We start from the raw sequence: 18740 nt of genomic DNA on the forward strand, positions 1-18740 counted from the left end.
TTCTTTCTTTCTTTCTTTCTTTCTTTCTTTCTTTCTTTCTTTCTTTCCTTCTTTCATGTAAATACCTAGGGAGATACTTGGTACCTTCTTCCTGGTGCCTTGGGGGCTTAGCCTAGGGACCTACTCCAGGCTTTGACCTTTTAACTGTCAATGGTAAATAGAAGAAGTTTTATTATTCTTTCAGATGGGGAAAACAACAAATCTAATTCATAAGGCAGGTGGAAATGTTGGCGAACTCTTGGGCTTTTTACAGTGACACTGAGAAATCCAGGGAAGTTTTTTCTCCACAGTACTATGAAGGAAAATAAGAATATTATGTGAGAATATTATGTAATCTAGTCTAGGGCTTCAGGTAAAGGTTGCCTTCTTAGGGAACTGAGGGATGAATAGGAATTATCCAGTTAATGAAGTGAAACTAGATCAGTGAAAGTGCTTTAGGCAATGGGAACAATCTATATAAAAGTCCTAAGGCAGGAAAGCACTTGGCTCGTTCAGGTAATGAAAGGTCAGTTTGGCTGGGGTGCAGGAATGATGGAGACTTTAGAGGTAGGCTGGGGCCAGGGCAAACAGTCTCTGTAGGAGGATAAGTTACGAAATTTGGATTTTATCTTAAGAGCAGTGTAGAGCCTTGAAATATTTTTTTTCTTATTTATTTTATTTTTTTAAGTTTATTTATTATTTATCTTGAGAGAGAGAGAGAGAGAGAGAGAGAGAGAGAGAGAGAGAACGAGCACAGTGAGTTGGGGAGGGCCAGAGAAAGAAGGTGAGAGAGAATCCCAAGCAGACTCCACACTGTCAGCATGGAGCCCAATGTGGGGCTTGAGCCCAGGAACTATGAGATCATGACCTGACCGAAAATCAAGAGTCAGAGGCTTAACCGACTGAGCCACCCAGGTGCCTCTTGTTTATTTTGGTTTTAATCAAGGTAGTGACCTGCTCAGATTTATATTTTGAAAAGATTCCTCTGGCTACTGTATGGAGAAAGATTAGAGCAGAGGAAGAGTAGATAAAGAGAGAGGAGTTAGAAGGTGATACAGCATAGGGGACGGATTATGGAGGTCTCAATTAGGGTGGTTACAGTGGAGATGATATTAAACAGAAGCATTTGAGAGATTTTTAGGGGACAGAAGTAGGGCGGTGGACTTTGGATGGATGAAAGATAGGATTTGAGAAAGAAAATCGTGAGTTGGTTTCAGACATGTTGGGTTTGAAATGCCTGTGAGAAAGCCAAGTGGAAATGTGCTGAGGGAGAGTGTGTGGTGGGAGAATGGAGACAATTTGAAATAGCCCTTGCTGAGAATGGGAGAGCAAGCCTACTAATGAATCCTTTCCTGCTCTTCCTTCTGCCTGAAACTTTCCCCCCAGATTCTTCACTTGAATGGCTTTTCTCATTCAAATCTCAGTGTAGATATGAACTCTCTAACAGTCTTCCCAAACAATCTGCGTTAAAGTAGAACCCCACTTTCCCACAACAGCTTTCTGATTATTACCCTGCCTTATTTTCTTAGCTTATCACCAGCTGAGATTATTTTGTTAATTTGGTTTTCTTAGGAGAAGTATCCAAATCCTTTACTCATTTAAAAAAAAATACATTTTTTTTTTAATGTTTATTTATTATTGAGAGAGCATGAGCATGGGAGGGACAGAGAGAGGAGGAGATATAGAATCTGAAGCAGATTCCAGGCTCTGAGCTGTCAGTACAGAGCCCCTCACAGGGCTCGAACTCACAAACTGCAAGATCACAACCTGAGCTGAAGTTGGATGCTTTACCGACTGAGCCACCCAGGTGCTGCCCCCTTTACTCATTTTTAAGTTGGGTTATCTTTATTGTTGAATTTTAAGTTTTTTATATATTCTAGATAATAGTTCCTTACCAGATGTATGATTTGTAAATATTTTCTTCCACTTTGTGGTTTGTTTTTTCACTTTCTTGATAGTGTCCTTTGAAAAGCATGAGTGTTTTTATTTTTAATTTTTGTTTAATGTTTATTTTTGAGAGAGAGAGAGAGAGAGACAGAATGTGAGCAGAGGAGGGGCAGAGAGAGAGAGGGAGACACAGAATCCGAAGCAGGCTTCAGGCTTTGAGCTGTCAGCACAGAGCCCAAGGCGGGGCTCGAACTCATAAACTGTGAGATCATGACCTGAGCCAAAGTCAGACGCTTAACCGACTGAGCCACCCAGGCACCCCGCATAAGTGCTTTTTTTAAGTTTGATGTTCAATTTGTTTTTCTTTTGTTGCTTGTGTCTTTGGTGTCATAACTAAGAAACCATTGTGTAATCCAAGGTCACAAAGAATTATACCTATGTTTTCTTCTAAAAGTTTCATAGTTTTAGCTTATTATTAATAAGTATAATGGTTTTATATGGTATAGGGTAGGGGTCCATCTTTATTCTTTTGCATAGGGGTATATCCATTTGTCTCAGTATTCTTTGTTAGAAAAATTATTCTTTCCCCCATTAGATGATCTTGGCATCCTTGTCAAAAGTCAGTTGACCATAGCTGTGTGAGTTTATTTCTACACTTTCAATTCTATTTCATTGTTCTAATTACTGTCTTTGTTACTCTAGTTTTTTATTGTTCTGAGATTGAGAAGTATGAGTTCTCCAACTTTGTTGTTGTTCTGTTGAAGATTGTTTTGACCATTCTGGGATCAGTTTATCAATTTCTGCAAAAAAGACAGTTGGGATTTTGATAAGGGATTATGTGAAATCTGTCAATCTGGGGAGTATTGCCATTGTAACAATTTTAAGTCTTCCATTCCGTGAACATGAGAGGTCTTTCCATTTATTTAGGTCTTTAATTTCTTTCAACAATACTTTGTAGTTTCTTTCTGTAGTTTGTAAGCCCTGTATTTCTAAAAATTAAATTTGTTACTAAGTATTTTAATTCTTTTTGATATTATAAATGGATTTTTAAAATGTTTATTGTTTGAGAGAGAGAGAGAGAGAGAGAGAGAGAGAGAGAGAGAGAGAGAGCATATGAGTGGAAGAGGGGCAGAGAGAGAGGGAGACAGGATCCAAGGCAGGCTCTGCTCTGTCAGCGAAAAGCCTGGTGCAGGGACTCAAACTCACAAACTGTGAGATCATGAACTGAGCTGAAGTCAGATGCTTAACCTACTGAGCCACCCAGGCACACCTGGAATTGTTTGTTTGTTTGTTTGTTTGTTTTTCATTTTTAGATATTTTGTTCCAAGAGTATAGAAACACAATTGGTTTTTATATATTGGTCTTGTGGTCTGAAAATTTGCTGAACTCATTTATTATCTCCAATAGTTTTTTGGTGGATTTCTTAGGATTTTCTGTATATAGGTTCTGTCACCTTCCAATAGTTTTATTTCTTCCTTACCAATCTGGATGTCTTTTATTTCTTTTTCTTATCTAATTTTCCCAGCTAGAACCTGCAGTACAGTGTTGAATAGAAGTGATGAGAGAGGACATCCTTGTCTTGTTCCTGTTCTTAGGTGTAAAGCTTTTAGTCCATTACTGGTAATTATTACATTAGCTGTGGGTTTTCATAGATGCCCTTTATGAGGTTGAAGAAGTAACTTTCCATTCCTAGAGTGTGTTGAGTGGTTTTATCATGAAAGAATGTTGGATTTTGGCAAGTGCTTTTCCTGTTTTTGAGATGATCATGTGACTGTTGTTCTTTATTTTATTAATACAGCATATTATGATTTTTATATGTTGACCCAACCTTGCATTCCTGGAATGAATCCCACTTGGTCACTGTCTTAGTATGTTTGGGTTGCTACAACAAAAATACCATGGACTGGTTAGATTATAAACAACAGAAATTTTTTCTCACAGTTCTGGAGGCTGGGAAGTCCAAGATCAAGGCAGTGGTAGATTCAGTGTCTGATGAGGACCTGCTTCTTAGATGACCATTGTTTTTCACTGTAACCTCACATTGTGGAAGGGCAAGGCAGCTCTTCTAGGCTTTTTTTTTTTTTTTTTTAAATAAGGGCACTAATCCCATTCATGAGGGCTATTCCAAAGGTTCTACTTCCTGATACCATCATCATGAGGGTTAGGATTTCAACATATGAATTTGAAGGGTGGAGACACAAATTTAGACCATAATAGTTTTGCTGTATAATCCTTTTTGCATGTTGCTGGGATTTGTTTGCTAGTATTTTGGCTAAGGATTTTTGCATCTTTATTCACAGTAGGTGTTGGTCTTTTTTTGTGACAGCTTTGTCTGGTTTTGGTATCAGAATAACACTAGACTCATAGAAAAAGTTGGAAAGTGTTCATTCTGAAATTTTGGAAGGGTATGAAAGGTTGTTAGTTCCTTAAACATTTGATAGAATTTTTCAGTGAAGCCACCTGGGGCCAAGGCTTTTCTTTGTGATAAGTGTTTTGATTACTAGTTCAATCTCTTGTTATATAGGTCTATTCAGATTTTTTTGTCTTCTTTAGTCAGACTCCTTTTTGTTTCTGTAACGTTGTTAGTAATGTCTCCTCTTTTATTCCTGATTTTAGTAATGTTAATCCTCTTTTTTTCTTGGTTAGTAAAGCTAAATTGTCCCATTTTGTTGATCTTTTCAAGGAACCAGTGTTTGGTTTCACTGATTTTTCTCTGTGGTTTTTCTATTTTCTAATTTCATTTATTTCTGCTGTGACCTTTATTATTTCCTTTCTTCTGCTTGCTTTAGATTTATTTGCTCTACTTTGTGTTATTACTTAAGGTAAAAAGTTAGGTTCTTGATTTCAGATCTTTCTTTTTTAATGCAGACTTTTACAGTTATAAATTTCTAACTAAGAACTGCTTTCACTATCTCCTATAAGTATTGGTATGTTTTCATTTTCACATCGCAAATATTTTCTAATTTCCCTTCTGATTTTTTTCTTTGACCCATTCATTATTTAGAAGAGTATCATTTAATTTCCACATAGTTGTGAATTTCCCAATGTTATTGAGCTCTGCTTTTAACACATCATGATCAAAGAACATGCTTTGTATTGTTTCCATCCTTTTAAATTTATTGAGGCTTGTTTTATGGCCTACCATGTGGTCTTTCCTGGAGAATGTTCCGTGTGAGCTTGAGAAAAATGGGTTTTTAAGCATTTCTTTCTTTCTTTCTTTCTTTCTTTCTTTTTTAAAGTTTATTTATTTATTTTTTTAGTAACCTCTACACCCAACATGAGCTCAAACTCATGACCCCAAGATCAAGAGTCACATGCTATTCTGACTGAGCCAACCAGGAGCCCTGTAAGCAGTTTTCTTTTAAAAGCACAATGTAGGGGCGCCTGGCTGGCTCAATTGGTTAAGCGTCTGACTCTTTCTTTCTTTCTTTCTTTTTTTTTTTTTTTTTTTTTTAATGCTTATTTATTTTTGAGAGAGAGAGAGAGACAGAGTGTTGAGTGGAGGAGAGGCAGAGAAAGAGGGAGACAGGAGCAGAAACAGGCTCTGGGCTCCGGGCTCTGAGCTGTCAGCACAGAGCCTGACATGGGGCTCGAACTCATGAGCCATGAGATCATGACCTGAGCCAAAGTCGGACGTTCAACCGACTGAGCCACCCAGGCGCCCCTAAGCATCTGACTCTTACTTCACCTCAGGTCACTGTCCTAAGATCGAGCTTCCCATGGGGCTCTGCACTGGCCATGGAGCTTACTTGGTATTCTCTCTCCTTCTGCCCCTAACCCACTCATGCTTGCTTTGTCTCTCACACGTAAAAATAAAGGCATTATGTGTTACAGACATCGCTTCCATTCATAGCCCACTGGACATTATATAGATAAATAGCCTGTATCTACCTGAAAGGGAGGCTGGAAGTGTAATATCCAACAGGAAAGCCATGTGTTCAGTTAAAACTTGGGGTGGAAGGTTTTATTACTGAAAGGAAGAAGAAGAGAATGGATGGATATTGGGGAATATCTCTTTTTCAGTCTTGTCTTTTTCCCCATTCCTCTGCACTCTGTGCTTGGGTCTATAAGTCTACTCTCTTATGAATAGTTTGTGTGTAGAGTTTTCTGTAACTGTGCCTTTGCTGGTGTTGTTTCCTTGGATTGGAATGCCCTTTTCTTCCTACCTCTCCTCTCTTTTTATTAGAATCTTTTTTTTTTTTTTTTTTAAGTCCCAGATTGAAACCTGAAACCTTCAGTATTGCCTTCCCTAATCTTTTTTCATGGCAGGGAGCCTTCTGTAGCTCACATCACTTTGTGCCTGTATTCATGTAATTTATTTTTTATTGTATTGCAATTATTTACATGCTAGTCTTTTTTTGGGGGGGCATTTTAAGTTTTTATTTATTTTTAATGTTCATTTTTGAGAGAGGGAGAGAGAGGAAAGGAGGGAGGGAAGGAAGGAGGGGCAGAGAGAGAGGGGACAGAGGATCTGAAGCAGGCTCTGTGCTGACAACAGAGATGATGATGTGGGGCTCAAACCCACAAACCGTGAGATCATGACCTCAGCCAAAGTTAGATGCTTAACCAGCTGAGACACCCAGGTTCCCCTTTTTTGGACATTTTTAAAGAGTCTAGGCCAATTATTTTGTAGGATGTTTCACATTCTGGATTTGTCTGATTGTTTCTAGTTACATTTGTTTTAATTATTTTCACTTATTTCTTTCAATGTTTACTAATTCATAACCCTAACAGTGATACCATCATTGGGGCCTGTCTTACTCTTTTCCTGTTTACTATAATTATATTTTTTAAAGTGGGAGAGTAATTGAGGATGAATGTGTTGGTTCTTACCTTGAGTTGTATTCTATTTCTTACTGAGTATTTTCAAACCTAATTATTATTTTTGTGTTTGTCTTGACACTTTTGAAAATAAGTCTAGGGTATGGTAAAGGTTTTTGTTTAGGGAATGTTTTTGTTAACTGTGTTTTTGCTAACTGTATTATTAGCAAAGAACTCTTACACCTGTGCCTGGTATTGAATTTTTTTAATAAAATATATGAGTCTTTCTTGTATTTTAAGTAGAATAAAAGAAGACTGTCTTCTATACTTTAATAATCATTTTTGAACGTGAATTCCTATGGCTCAGTACTTTTTTTTTTTGAAGAGAGTCAACTTTGATTTATCATTGTGATATTGTTACATTCATAAGTTTAGAATCAATGAAAAAATAGGCTATGTTCATAGAAAGTACTGTAGGCAATGAAAGGGATAAAGCAGATCTTTATGTACAGACATGCAGATATCCCCAAGAAATATTTATTTCTTCCAGCTTTATTGAGGTATAATTGATTATAATATTGTATAAGTTTAAGGTGTACAGTGTGATGATTTGATATATGTATATATTGCAAAATGATAACTACAGTAAGGTTAGTTAACATAATCTATCACCTCACATAGTTAACCTTTGCGTGTGGGGGGGGGGGCGGAGGACTTTTAAGATCTGCTTTATTAGTAACTTTTAAGTATGCAATATAGTATTGTTAACTATAGTAACCATGTTGTATGTTAAATCCTGTATAGTCATCTTATAGCTGGAAGTTTGCCTGTGGCTCAGTACATTGGATGTGGGGCATCTGTGGCTTAAAGTGGAACAGTTTTCTTTAAAACATAATTTTATGATATTGTCTTGTTTTACTTCTCTCTCGCATAGGGGAGTACAGAAAAATTTCAGTTGTGGAGGTGTTAAATCTTCTTAAAACTTTGATTATTTGAGGTTTCACTTTATTGCGCATGACTGAATTTAATTTTAGGAATATTTACTGAATATCAACACAAGGCTTATTATGCAGAATATAGCCTTTGCTCAGCTCAGTCTAGTAAGGGAGACTTAAAAGGTAAGCAGTATTTCATTAGTAAATATTTTTTGAGCATCTAATGTGTGCCAGACACTGTTCTGGAGCATAAATCAGATACAATTCCTACTGTCTAAGGAATATGCAGTCTTGTGGGTGACTTAGACAAGTAAACTAGCCATTATAGCACAGGGTGCATGCGATGACAGGGGAATATATGGGAGACTCTGAGAACCAGGATAGGAATCCAAATCAGAGGTAAGGAAAAGTGCTTGATGAGTGACCGAAAGGCAGAAAATCAGGGTCAAGTATATTCCAAACTGAGGAACACTGGATGAGATATCTCAGAGGCAAATCTGAGATATGCCCAAATGTGAATCATTTGGGGAATTGAAAAGAGATAAAGCAATGTTTCTAAAAATGTGGTCCTCTATCTGCCTGAGTTATCATCTGGGAGTGAATCTTAAACCTTTGGGTGATTCTTAGCCTTCTAGGTGTTTTTCAAACTCATAAAATATGAGAAACACTGAGTGAGAGTCAAGGGGCATGAGGAGGAATGAAAATTATAGTGTAATATATGCTACATTAAAGGCACACATAAAGTTCTATGGTTAGGTTTATTTGTATAGACTATAAAAGGTTTTCATTTTATTTTTTTATAGTTGGCATTCAATATTATATTAGTTTCAGGTGTACAACATAGTGATTCAACATTTATATACATTACTCACTGCTTACCACAAGTATAGTTACCATCTGTCACCATACAAAGTTATTATGACATTACTGACTATGTTCTCTATGCTGTGCTTTTCATCCCCATGATTTACTTTATAACTGGAAGTTTATACCTCTTAATCCTTTTCACCTATTTTGCCCATCCCCCTACCTCTTCCCCTGTGGCAACCACTAGTTCTCTGTATTTATGAGTCTGTTTCTGTTTGTGTTTTTTTTATATTTTACGTATAGATGAAGTTGTATGGTATTTATCTTTCTCTGTCTGACTTATTTCACTTAGCATAATACCCCATAGGCCAACCCATGTTGTCACAAATGGCAAGATTTCATTCTTTGTTATGACTGAGTAATATGCCATTGTGTGTGCGTGTGTGTGTGTGCGCGTGTACGCATGTACACGCGCGCGCACACACACACACACACACACACACACTATATCTTCTTTACCTATTCATCTATTGATATATACTTAGGCTGCTTCAATTTCTTGGGAGTTGTACATAATGCCGTAAACATAGGGGTGCATGTATCTTTCAAATCAGTGTTTTTGTTTTCTTTGGATAAATACCCAGAAGTGGGATTACTGGATCGTATGGTATTTGTATTTTTAGTTTTTTGAGGAACCTCCAATACTGTTTTCTATAGTGGGTGCACCAGTTTACATTTCTACCAATGGTGCACCAGCATCCTCACTACCTCTTTTTTTTTTTTCAATGTTTATTTATTGGGACAGAGAGAGACAGAGCATGAACGGGCGAGGGGCAGAGAGAGAGGGAGACACAGAATCGGAAACAGGCTCCAGGCTCTGAGCCATCAGCCCAGAGCCCGACGCGGGGCTCGAACTCACGGACCGCGAGATCGTGACCTGGCTGAAGTCGGACGCTTAACCGACTGCGCCACCCAGGCGCCCCACCTCACTACCTCTTTAAAACATATTCATTTGAAACTAATTCCTATCCTTAATGATTTTGGGGGTTGCAGGGGGATAGGGAGAAGGGAGGGATATTACTACTATAATTTTTTTCTCTTTATCCCCAGATGATTCTATAAACAGTCTATTAATCTTTTATTCATTGGATGTTTTTGTTTTTCTTTTAGTCCAAGGACAAAATGATGAGAGGCTCTCGCAGAGGATGTGTGAGACTCAGAGTGAGTATGTTTTCATTTTATGGAAACCAATTTTGATGAAAAAAAAAATTTGATGGATCATGGAAGTTAAATTTAGTTTAGTTTTCTCACTAATTGTTGGGACAGGCAACTAAAGCTCAGAGAGAAAAAAATGAGTGCCAGAACCAGGAGTAGAACTCAGTTTTTTGGTCATTGATTTAATGTTGTATTCATGACTAATGCAGCAACTGATTTTTTTTTCTTTAACCTCTATTTTTATAGTCAGAGACAAGAAATTAAATGAATTGTAGTATTGGTAGTAGAGCAAAGAGTAGAAATAACTCTGAAAATCCCCACTTATAGTTGCTTGTTTTTTTTTCCTATTCAACACTATTTAATAAGGGTCTAAGTAGCAGTGACATCCAGTAGAAATATAATGTGAGCCATATATATAACTTAAAATTTTGTTGTAGCCACATCTAAAAAGGAAAAACAAATAGGTGAAGTTAATTTTAATAATATATTTTGTTTGGGCCAGTATATCCAGAATATTATTATTTCAACATGTAATCAATAAAAATTATTAATGAGATGTTTTACATTTTTTTTTCATATTAAGTCCTCAAAATCTAGTGTGTCCTTTACACATATGGCATATCTCAGTTCAGACTAGTTGCATATCAGGTGCCCAGTAACCCCATATGGCTAGTGGCTACCTTACTGGAGTTTCCATCATTATCCAAATTGCTAAAGGCAAGAAAGAGTACTTGCTTGGGGATATAATTTCTAGTACTCCATTACATCTAAAGATGAGCCTACCTTTATCATAACTGGGTAAATCAGCTTCTAGTAGTCTTTTCTTCCTCAGACTCCTGTTGCTTTCTCTCTGCCATCTTTTTTCTGCATGTTTACTTTTGAAGATGTGAATATATTTGGTAAACATATTGTTGTCTTTATTAGCAGTAGCTAATTGGCAGAAATGGGAAATAACTAAAGAAACCAAATTCTTTTTTTTCCCTTCAATTTATTGAAACTAAAGAAAAACAAAAACAGTGAACTTTTCTCCTACTCCACCCCCAGCTTCTGGCAACTACCAGTCTGTTCGTTGTATCTGTGAACTTGGTGTGTGGTTTGTTGTTGTTGTTGTTGTTGTTTTAGGATTCTACATGTAAGAGAGATCAGACAGTATTTGTTTTTCTTTGACTTGTTTCACGTGTCATAACAGCTTCATGGTCACTTCATGTTGCAAATGACTGGATTTCATTCATTTTTATGGTTGAATAATGCTCCAGTGTGTGTGTGTGTGTGTGTGTGTGTATACACATACAGATATATAAAGAAATATATATAACACAATTTCTTTATTCATCCACCAGTGGATACTTAAGTAATTTTCATATCTTTGCTGTTATATATAATGCTGCTGTGAACATGGGGTGCATATATCTTTTTAAATTAGTGTTTTCATGGTCTTCAGATAAATACATAGAAGTATAATTGCTGTGTCATATGGTAGTTCTCATTAATTTTGGAGGAACCTCATACTTTTTTTCTGTAGCGGCTGCACCAATTGACATTTCTACCAACATTACGTGAGAGTTATGTTTTCTCCACATCTTCACCAACACTTATTATTTCTTGTCCCCCCTTTTTTTTAGTTGCTTCATAAAAACAATTATGAAATTTCCCTTCATTTTCTTTCTTATTGAGGTAAAATTGGTTTATAGCATTATATTACTTTCAGGTATACAATATAATAATTTGATATTTGTATACACTACAAAATGATTACAGTAATCTTGTTACCATCTATGACCATGCAGTTGACTTCCTTCACCCATTTTGTACCTTCCAACCCTCTTCCCCTCTGATGACCTGTTCTCTGTAGCCATGAGTTTTGTTTTGTTTGTTCATTTGCTTTCTTTGAATAAATACCCAGAAGTTGAATAGCTGGATCATATATATGATAGTTCTATTTAATTTTTTGAGGAACCACTGTACTGTTTTCCACAGTGGCTGTACCAATTTATATCCCCACTAACAGTGTACAAGGTTTCCTTTTCTCCATGTTCTCTACAACACTTGTTATTTCTTGTCTTTTTGATAAGTCGTTTTAATAGGTATGAGGTGCTATCTCATGTTTTTTATTTGTATTTCCCTGATAATCAGTGATGTTGAACATCTTCTCATGTGCCTGTTGGCCACCTATGTCTTCTTTGGAATAATGTGTCTAAATGGGCACATCCTCTGCCCATTTTTAAATTGGGTTGTTTGGGGTTTTTTGCTATTGAGTGTATGAGTTCTTTATACATTGTGGATTTTAACCTCTTATTGGTAGGTGACTTGCAAATATTTTTTCCCGTTTAATAAGTTGCATTCTCATTTTGTTGATGATTTCCTTTGCAAGGCAGAAATTTTAGTTTGATGTCATCCCACTTGTTTATTTTTGCTCTTGTTGCCTTTGCTTTTGGAGTCAGAACAATGTCAAGGAGCTTTCCACTTATGTTTTCTTCAAGTTTTATGGTTTCAGGTCTTATGTTCAAGTCTTTAATCAATTTGAGTTAATTTTTGTGTGCAGTATAAGAAAATGGTCCACTTTCATTCTTCTGCGTTTCATTGTCCAGTTTTCCCAGCACCATTTATTAAAGAGACTTCTCTTTTCTCATTGTATGTTCTTGGCTCCTTTGTCATAAATTAACTGACCATAGATGTGTGGGTTTATTTCTGGGCTCTCTATTCTGTTCCATTGATTGATGTGTCTGAAAAATGCTCACAGGTTAAGGGTTCAGTTCTGCAAGCCCGCCCTCCACCCTTTACTTCAAATACTAATTGCAAGCCCCAGGCTATTACCTGTGTTTTGATGGACCAGCTACAGATTGGAGGTTCCAACAGCCTCCTCCTTAATTAATTTAAGATTAATTTTCTAGAGCAACTCAGAACTCAGGGAAACATGTTTACCAGTTTACTAAAGGATATGAATCAGCAGCCAGATAAAGAGATATAAGACAAGATAAGGATAAAGGGTATGGGGCTTCCATGCCCTCTTCAAGCATGCCACTGCCCCCCATCTCCATGTGTTCACTAACCTGGAAGCTCTCTGAACCCAGTCCTTTTGGGTTTTTATGGAAGCTTCAGTGCATAGTCATGATTGACTAAGTCTTTGGCCATTGGCTGATTCAGCCTCCAACCTCTCTCCTCTCCATGGTTGGAGGTGGGGTCGACTACAAGTTCCAACTGTTTAATCACATGATTGGTCCTCCTGCCAACAAGCCCGCATCCTTATGTGGGGTTCTAAAATTTGCCTTGTTAACAAAAGACACTGCACACTCTCAATACCTAGGAAAATCCAAAGGTTTTGGGAGCTGTAAGTCAGAAACTATAGAAGAAGATAAATATATATGAGAAATATATTTTGGTCTTCTGAATAACCAAATATATATTTCTTATAAATTTCTTATAAATCGCTTGCAACATTGTGATTTATGAGAAATATGTATTTGGTTATACAGAAGACCAAAATATATTTCTCATAAATCACAATGTTGCAAGTTGATTTCTAGTTTCATATGATTGTGTTCAGAGAAGATGCTTTATATGTTGTCAGTCTTCTTAAATGTATTGAGACTTGTTTTGTGGCCTAATGGGATCTATCCTGGAGAATGTTGCATGTGCACTTAAGGAGAATGTGTATTTTGCTGCTTTTGAATGGAATGTTCTGTTATTTATCTATTAAGTCCATTTGGCCAAATGTGTCTTTTAAGGCCAGTGTTTCTGTATTGATTTTCTGTCTGGTTGATCTATCCATTAATGAAAATATATTTAAGTCCCCTACTATTATTGTATTGTTATCAATTTCTTCCTTTAGGTTTGTTAATATTTGTTTTATATATTTTGGTTCTCCTATGTTGGGTGCAAAAATATTTACAAATGTTATATCCTATTTTGGATTGACCCATTTATCATTATGTAATACCTTTCTTTGTCTTTTATTACAGTCTTTGTTTTAAAGTCTATTTTGTCTGATATAAGGATAGCTAAACAAGTTTTCTTTTGATTTTCATTTGTACAGAATATCTTTTTCTGTCCCTTCAATTTCAGTCTGCATGTGTCCTTTGATCTGAAGTGAGTCTCTTTCAGGTGACATATAAAGGAGTCTAGTTGTTGTTTTTGTGTGTGTGTGTGTTTTAGCCCATTCTGCCACTCTTTGTCTTTTGATTGGGAATTTAGTTCATTTACATTTAAAGTAATCATTGATAAGTATGTATTTATAGCCATTTTGTTATTTGTTTTCTGGTTATTTTTGTAGTTCCTCTCTGTTCTTTTCTGTTGCTCTCTACCCTTGTGGTTTCATGTCTTTCTTTAGTATTATGTTTAGATTACTTTTTCATTTTAGGTTTTTGCTTTGCAGTTGGCCATGGGGTTCACAAATAACAGTCTTTATATATAACAGCATATTTTAAGTCAATAACAACTTATAAAAACTCTACATTTTTGTTACCCTTCCACCATGTTTTATGTTTTTGATGTCATACTTTACATCGTTTTATTTTGTGTATCCCTTAACTAATTATTGCAGTTATAGTTAGTTTTACTATTTTTGTCTTTTAACCTTTATACTAGCTTTATAAATGGTTAATCTCTCACCTTTACTATATATTAGCCTTACTAGTGAGTTTTTTACTTCCATATGTTTTCTTGTTATTAGATGGTGCCTTTTCTTTTCAGCTTAAAGATGTCACTTTAACATTAATTAAAAGGCCAGTTTGTTTATTTATTTATTTGTTTATTTATTTAAATATGAAATTTATTGTCAAATTGGTTTCTATATAACATCCAGTGCTCATCCCAACAGGTGCCCTCCTCAATGGTCATCACCCACTTTCCCCTCCCTCCCACCCCCCATCAACCCTCAGTTTATTCTCAGTTTTTAAGAGTCTCTTATGGTTTGGCTCCCTCCCTCTCTTTCTTTTTTTTCCCCTTCCCCTCCCCCATGGTCTTCTGTTAAGTTTCTCAGGCTCCACATAAGAGTGAAAATGGTATCGGTCTTTCTCTGTATGACTTTTTTCACTTAGCATAATACTTTCCAGTTCCATCTACATTGCTACAAAAGGCCATATTTCATTCTTTCTCATTGTAAAAGGCCAGTTTAATGGTGACGAACTCCTTTATCATGTACTTGCCTGGAAAATTCTCTTTCTTCTGAACTTTTGAATGATAACTTGGCTGAGTACAGTATTCTTGATTGGAAGTTTTTTCTTCCAGCACTTTGAATATAACATTCACTCCCTTCTGACCTATGAAGTTTTTGCTAAAAACTCTTACATGAGTTCTCTTGTATATCACAAGTCTCTTTTTAAGAGTCTGTCTTTGGCGTGCCTGGGTGGCTCAGTTGGTTGTGTCTGACTTTGGGTCATGTCATGATCTCGTGGTTTGTGAGTTGGAGCCCCACATTGGGCTCTGTGCTGACAGCTCAAGAACCTGGAGTCTGCCTCAGATTCTGTGTTTCCCTCTCTCTCTGCCCCTCCCCCTGCTTGCACTCTGTCTGTCTCTCTCAAAAACAAATAAACATTAAAAAAAATTAAAAAAAAGATTCTCTCTGTAACTTCTGATATTTTATTAATTTATTTTTAAAAGTTTATTTATTCTGGGGTGCCTGGGTGGCTCAGTCAGTTGAGCATCCAACTTTGGCTCAGGCCATGATCTCGCGGCTTGTAAGTTTGAGCCCTGCGTCAGGCTCTGTGCTGACAGCTCCTGGAGCCTGCTTCAGATTCTGTGTCTCCCTCTCTCTCTGCCCCTCCCCCACTCACACTCTATCTCTCTCTCCTTCAAAAATAAATAAATATCAAAAAAATTTTTTAAAAATAAATAAAAGTTTATTTATTCTGAGAGAACATGCATGTAAGCAGGGGAGGGGCAGAGAGGAAGAGAGAATCCCAAGCAGGCTCCACCTCAGCAGCGTGAAGTCTGATGCAGGGCTTGAACCCACACACTGTGAGATCATGACCTGAGCTGAAACCAAGAGTTGGACACTTAACCAACTGAACCACCCAGGTGCCCTGACATTTTAGTTATAGTGTGTCTTGATATGGATATCTTTGGGTTCATCTTATTGGTAACTCTCTGTACTTCCTGGACCTGTATGTCTGTTTCTTTCCCCAGGTTAGGGAAATTTTTAACCACTATTTCTTCAAATAAGACTCTTGCCCCTTTCTCTCACTCTTCTGGGAGCCCTGTGATGCAAATGTTAGTTTATTTGATGTCTCATATGTCCCTTAAACTGTCTTCCCTTTTTTTCATCCTTTTGCTGTTCTGCTTGGGTGAGTTCCACTGCTTTGTCTTCAAGTTGACTGATGTTTTCTTCTGCTTCATCTAATCTGCTGTTGAACCCCTTGAGTGTTGTTTTTTTTTTTTTTTTAAGTAGGCTCTATGTCTAGTATGGAGTACAATGTGGGGCTTGAACTCATGACCCTGAGATCAAGACCTGAGCTGAGATCAAGAGTTGGACACTTAACCGACTGGGCCACTGAAACACACCTCAAGTATTTTTCAGTTCAATTAGTGTATTCAGTTCTGTGACTTCTATTTTGTACTTTTTCATATTTTCTATTTCTCTAAGTTCCCCCTATGTTTATCCATTCTTCTCTCCAGTTTGGTGAGCATCCTTATGACTATTTTTTTTTTTTTAATGTTTACTTTTGAGAGAGAGAGAGAGAAACGGTGTGAGCAGGAGAGGGGCAGAGAGAGGGAGACACAGAATCTGAAGTAGGCTCCAGGCTCTGAGCTGGCAGCACAGAGCCTGATGTGGGGCTCAAACTCACGAGCTGTGAGAACATGACCTGATCTCAAGTCAGGTGCTTAACCGACTAAGTCTCCCAGGTTCCCCACATCCTTATGACTATTAAGTTCAACTCTTAGGTATATTACTTGTCTCTGTTTCAAGGGTTTTTTTCTGAGGTTTTATCTTGGTCTTTCATTTGGAACATACTCTGATTTTTTCATTTTGCTTGACTCTCACCCACCTCTCCCAGTCTTGAAGGAGTGGCCTCATGTAGGAGGTGAAACTTGTCATTCAACCCTTCCTTAGCTCTTGGTTGTCTTTCAAACCTTAATGCTTGTCCAAGCAGCTTGTTATATTTGTAATAGCTCCCAGTAGTTTAGGATGTGCCAAGACTTGTCAGTGTCCCAAAGGGGAGGATCTCAGCACCTATATTCAAACTGACTGGAAGCCAGACCCTGAGGTGTGAACTTTTAAATGTATGGAATTATAGGGATGCCTGGGTGGCTCAGTTCGTTAAACGCTTGACTTTGGCTCAGGTCACGATCTCACGGTTTGTGAGTTTAAGCCCCATGTTGGGCTCTGTGCTGACAGCTCGGAGCCTGGAGCCTGCTTCGGATTCTGTGTCTCCCTCTCTGTCTGCCCCTCCCTGACTCATGCTTTGTCTATCTCTCAAAAATAAATAAACATTAAAAAAATTAATAACCTCCCCCCTCAAAAGTATGCAATTATATACAGTCCTTTGGGACTGTAAATGTAAGCCCTACTGGCCATCAGAGCCAGGCCATCTGGAGGCATCCCCTGGATGTCAGTCACACAGAAATTGGGGCTGCAGATGCATGTATGAGCTCTTTTTTTGGGTGATACCAGCGAACTAGAGCAGGTAGAGGAAGAGGGCCAAGATGGTGTCCACAGCCTGTTTCCTGAGAACAGCTCCATAGGTCACTAAATATATGCCACATGTGAAGCCTGCCTCTCAAACCAAAGCTACTGGATGAGCAAAGGGGTCCCCTTCACAGAAAGATTGGGGAGTGTGCCCTAATCTGCTGTTTGTGTAGTTGTAGCCTGCCAAGACCCATCTCTTCTCTTACCACAATCTTGTGGGACCCAGCAATGCAACCCACCCTGGCCACTAGAGCCAGGTAATTAAAGGACATTCCTTGGGCAGTAGCCAGAAAATCTGGCTGGGCTTCAGGCATAAAAACCAGGGTACCAGACATGTGTAAAGCTTCCGTCCAGGAGACACTGGTGCTCTGGTGTGTGGCAGAAGATGAATGTGAAGGTAGCGGCCACCCTCCAAGGTATCGGGAAAGGATTACAGTTCATCCCAGGATGCATGTTTAATTAAAAGCCCCTCAGGCTGTAGTCCTGATGTTTAGCTAGTTTCCTTCACAGAAAGACTGAGCTCCTGGGTCTGTTGCCTCTTGTACTTGGGGTGGTAACCATTTAAGAATTTCTTCTCTGTTGGTTACAGACTGTGGGACCCACAAATGTAAACCCCACTGGTTACCAAAGTAAGGTGATATAGAGGGGTCCCCTGGTAGAAATTGCAAAAATCAGAGCAGCAGATGAGTATACTCTTCTTTCTGGGTGACACTGATTATTACAGTCCTATGGGACAAGGAGTGCAAGCTCCCCTGGCCTCCAGATCAAGAGGCATCTCCTACGCAGTAGCCTGCCACAGTCGGGCACTAGACATATGTAAAAGCTCCCTTCCAAGAGATACTCTCCAACATAGCAAAAGGAGAGTGTGAAAATGGCATCCACCAGTTTCTATCCGTGGATAATATTCCAAGAGGCTTTTAGATGTGTGTATTAAATTAGATGCCTGTCTGTTAGGCTGATGCTTCAATATTAGCAGGTGAGCTTCCTTCACTTTAAGTCTGGGTGTGATCAGCTGTCTGTGAGCTGGGCCTTGGGGTGGGTGAATCAGAGCACTTGAGCCTTTTAGGAGCAGTTTCCCAGCTTGCTGGAGTCTTGTGGGTCTCCAGATGCAAGTCCAGTTGATTTTCAAAGATGTTTTGTCTCTTGAGTGTATGTCTTAAAAGTTGGGATGCCTGTTGCAGATGACATGATATTATACATGGAAAATCCGATAGACTCCACCAAAAGTCTGCTAGAACTGATACATGAATTCAGCAAAGTCGCAGGATACAAAATCAATGTACAGAAATCAGTTGCATTCTTATACACTAACAATGAAGCAACAGAAAGACAAATAAAGAAACTGATCCCATTCACAACTGCACCAAGAAGCATAAAATACCTAGGAATAAATCTAACCAAAGATGTAAAGGATCTGTATGCTGAAAACTATAGAAAGCTTATGAAGGTAATTGAAGAAGATTTAAAGAAATGGAAAGACATTCCCTGCTCATGGATTGGAAGAATAAATATTGTCAAAATGTCAATACTAC

At 37.8% G+C, this 18740-nt stretch overlaps 1 protein-coding gene across 8 annotated transcripts in view; it reads left to right on the forward strand.

The window, feature by feature from the left end:
• The window catches only part of OSBPL9 (oxysterol binding protein like 9), a 194087-nt gene that overhangs the window by 33008 nt on the left and 142339 nt on the right, over nucleotides 1-18740 (forward strand). For all 8 annotated transcript variants that reach the window (XM_040470213.1, XM_040470216.1, XM_040470214.1 and 5 more), the window contains exon 2: nucleotides 9540-9590. In XM_040470213.1, the coding sequence (XP_040326147.1) occupies nucleotides 9540-9590 (51 nt within the window). The remainder of the gene's footprint in view (nucleotides 1-9539; nucleotides 9591-18740) is intronic.

Source organism: Herpailurus yagouaroundi, unplaced genomic scaffold (assembly GCF_014898765.1).
Source record: "Herpailurus yagouaroundi ecotype Mexico unplaced genomic scaffold, PumYag 77, whole genome shotgun sequence".
NCBI lineage: Eukaryota > Metazoa > Chordata > Mammalia > Carnivora > Felidae > Herpailurus > Herpailurus yagouaroundi.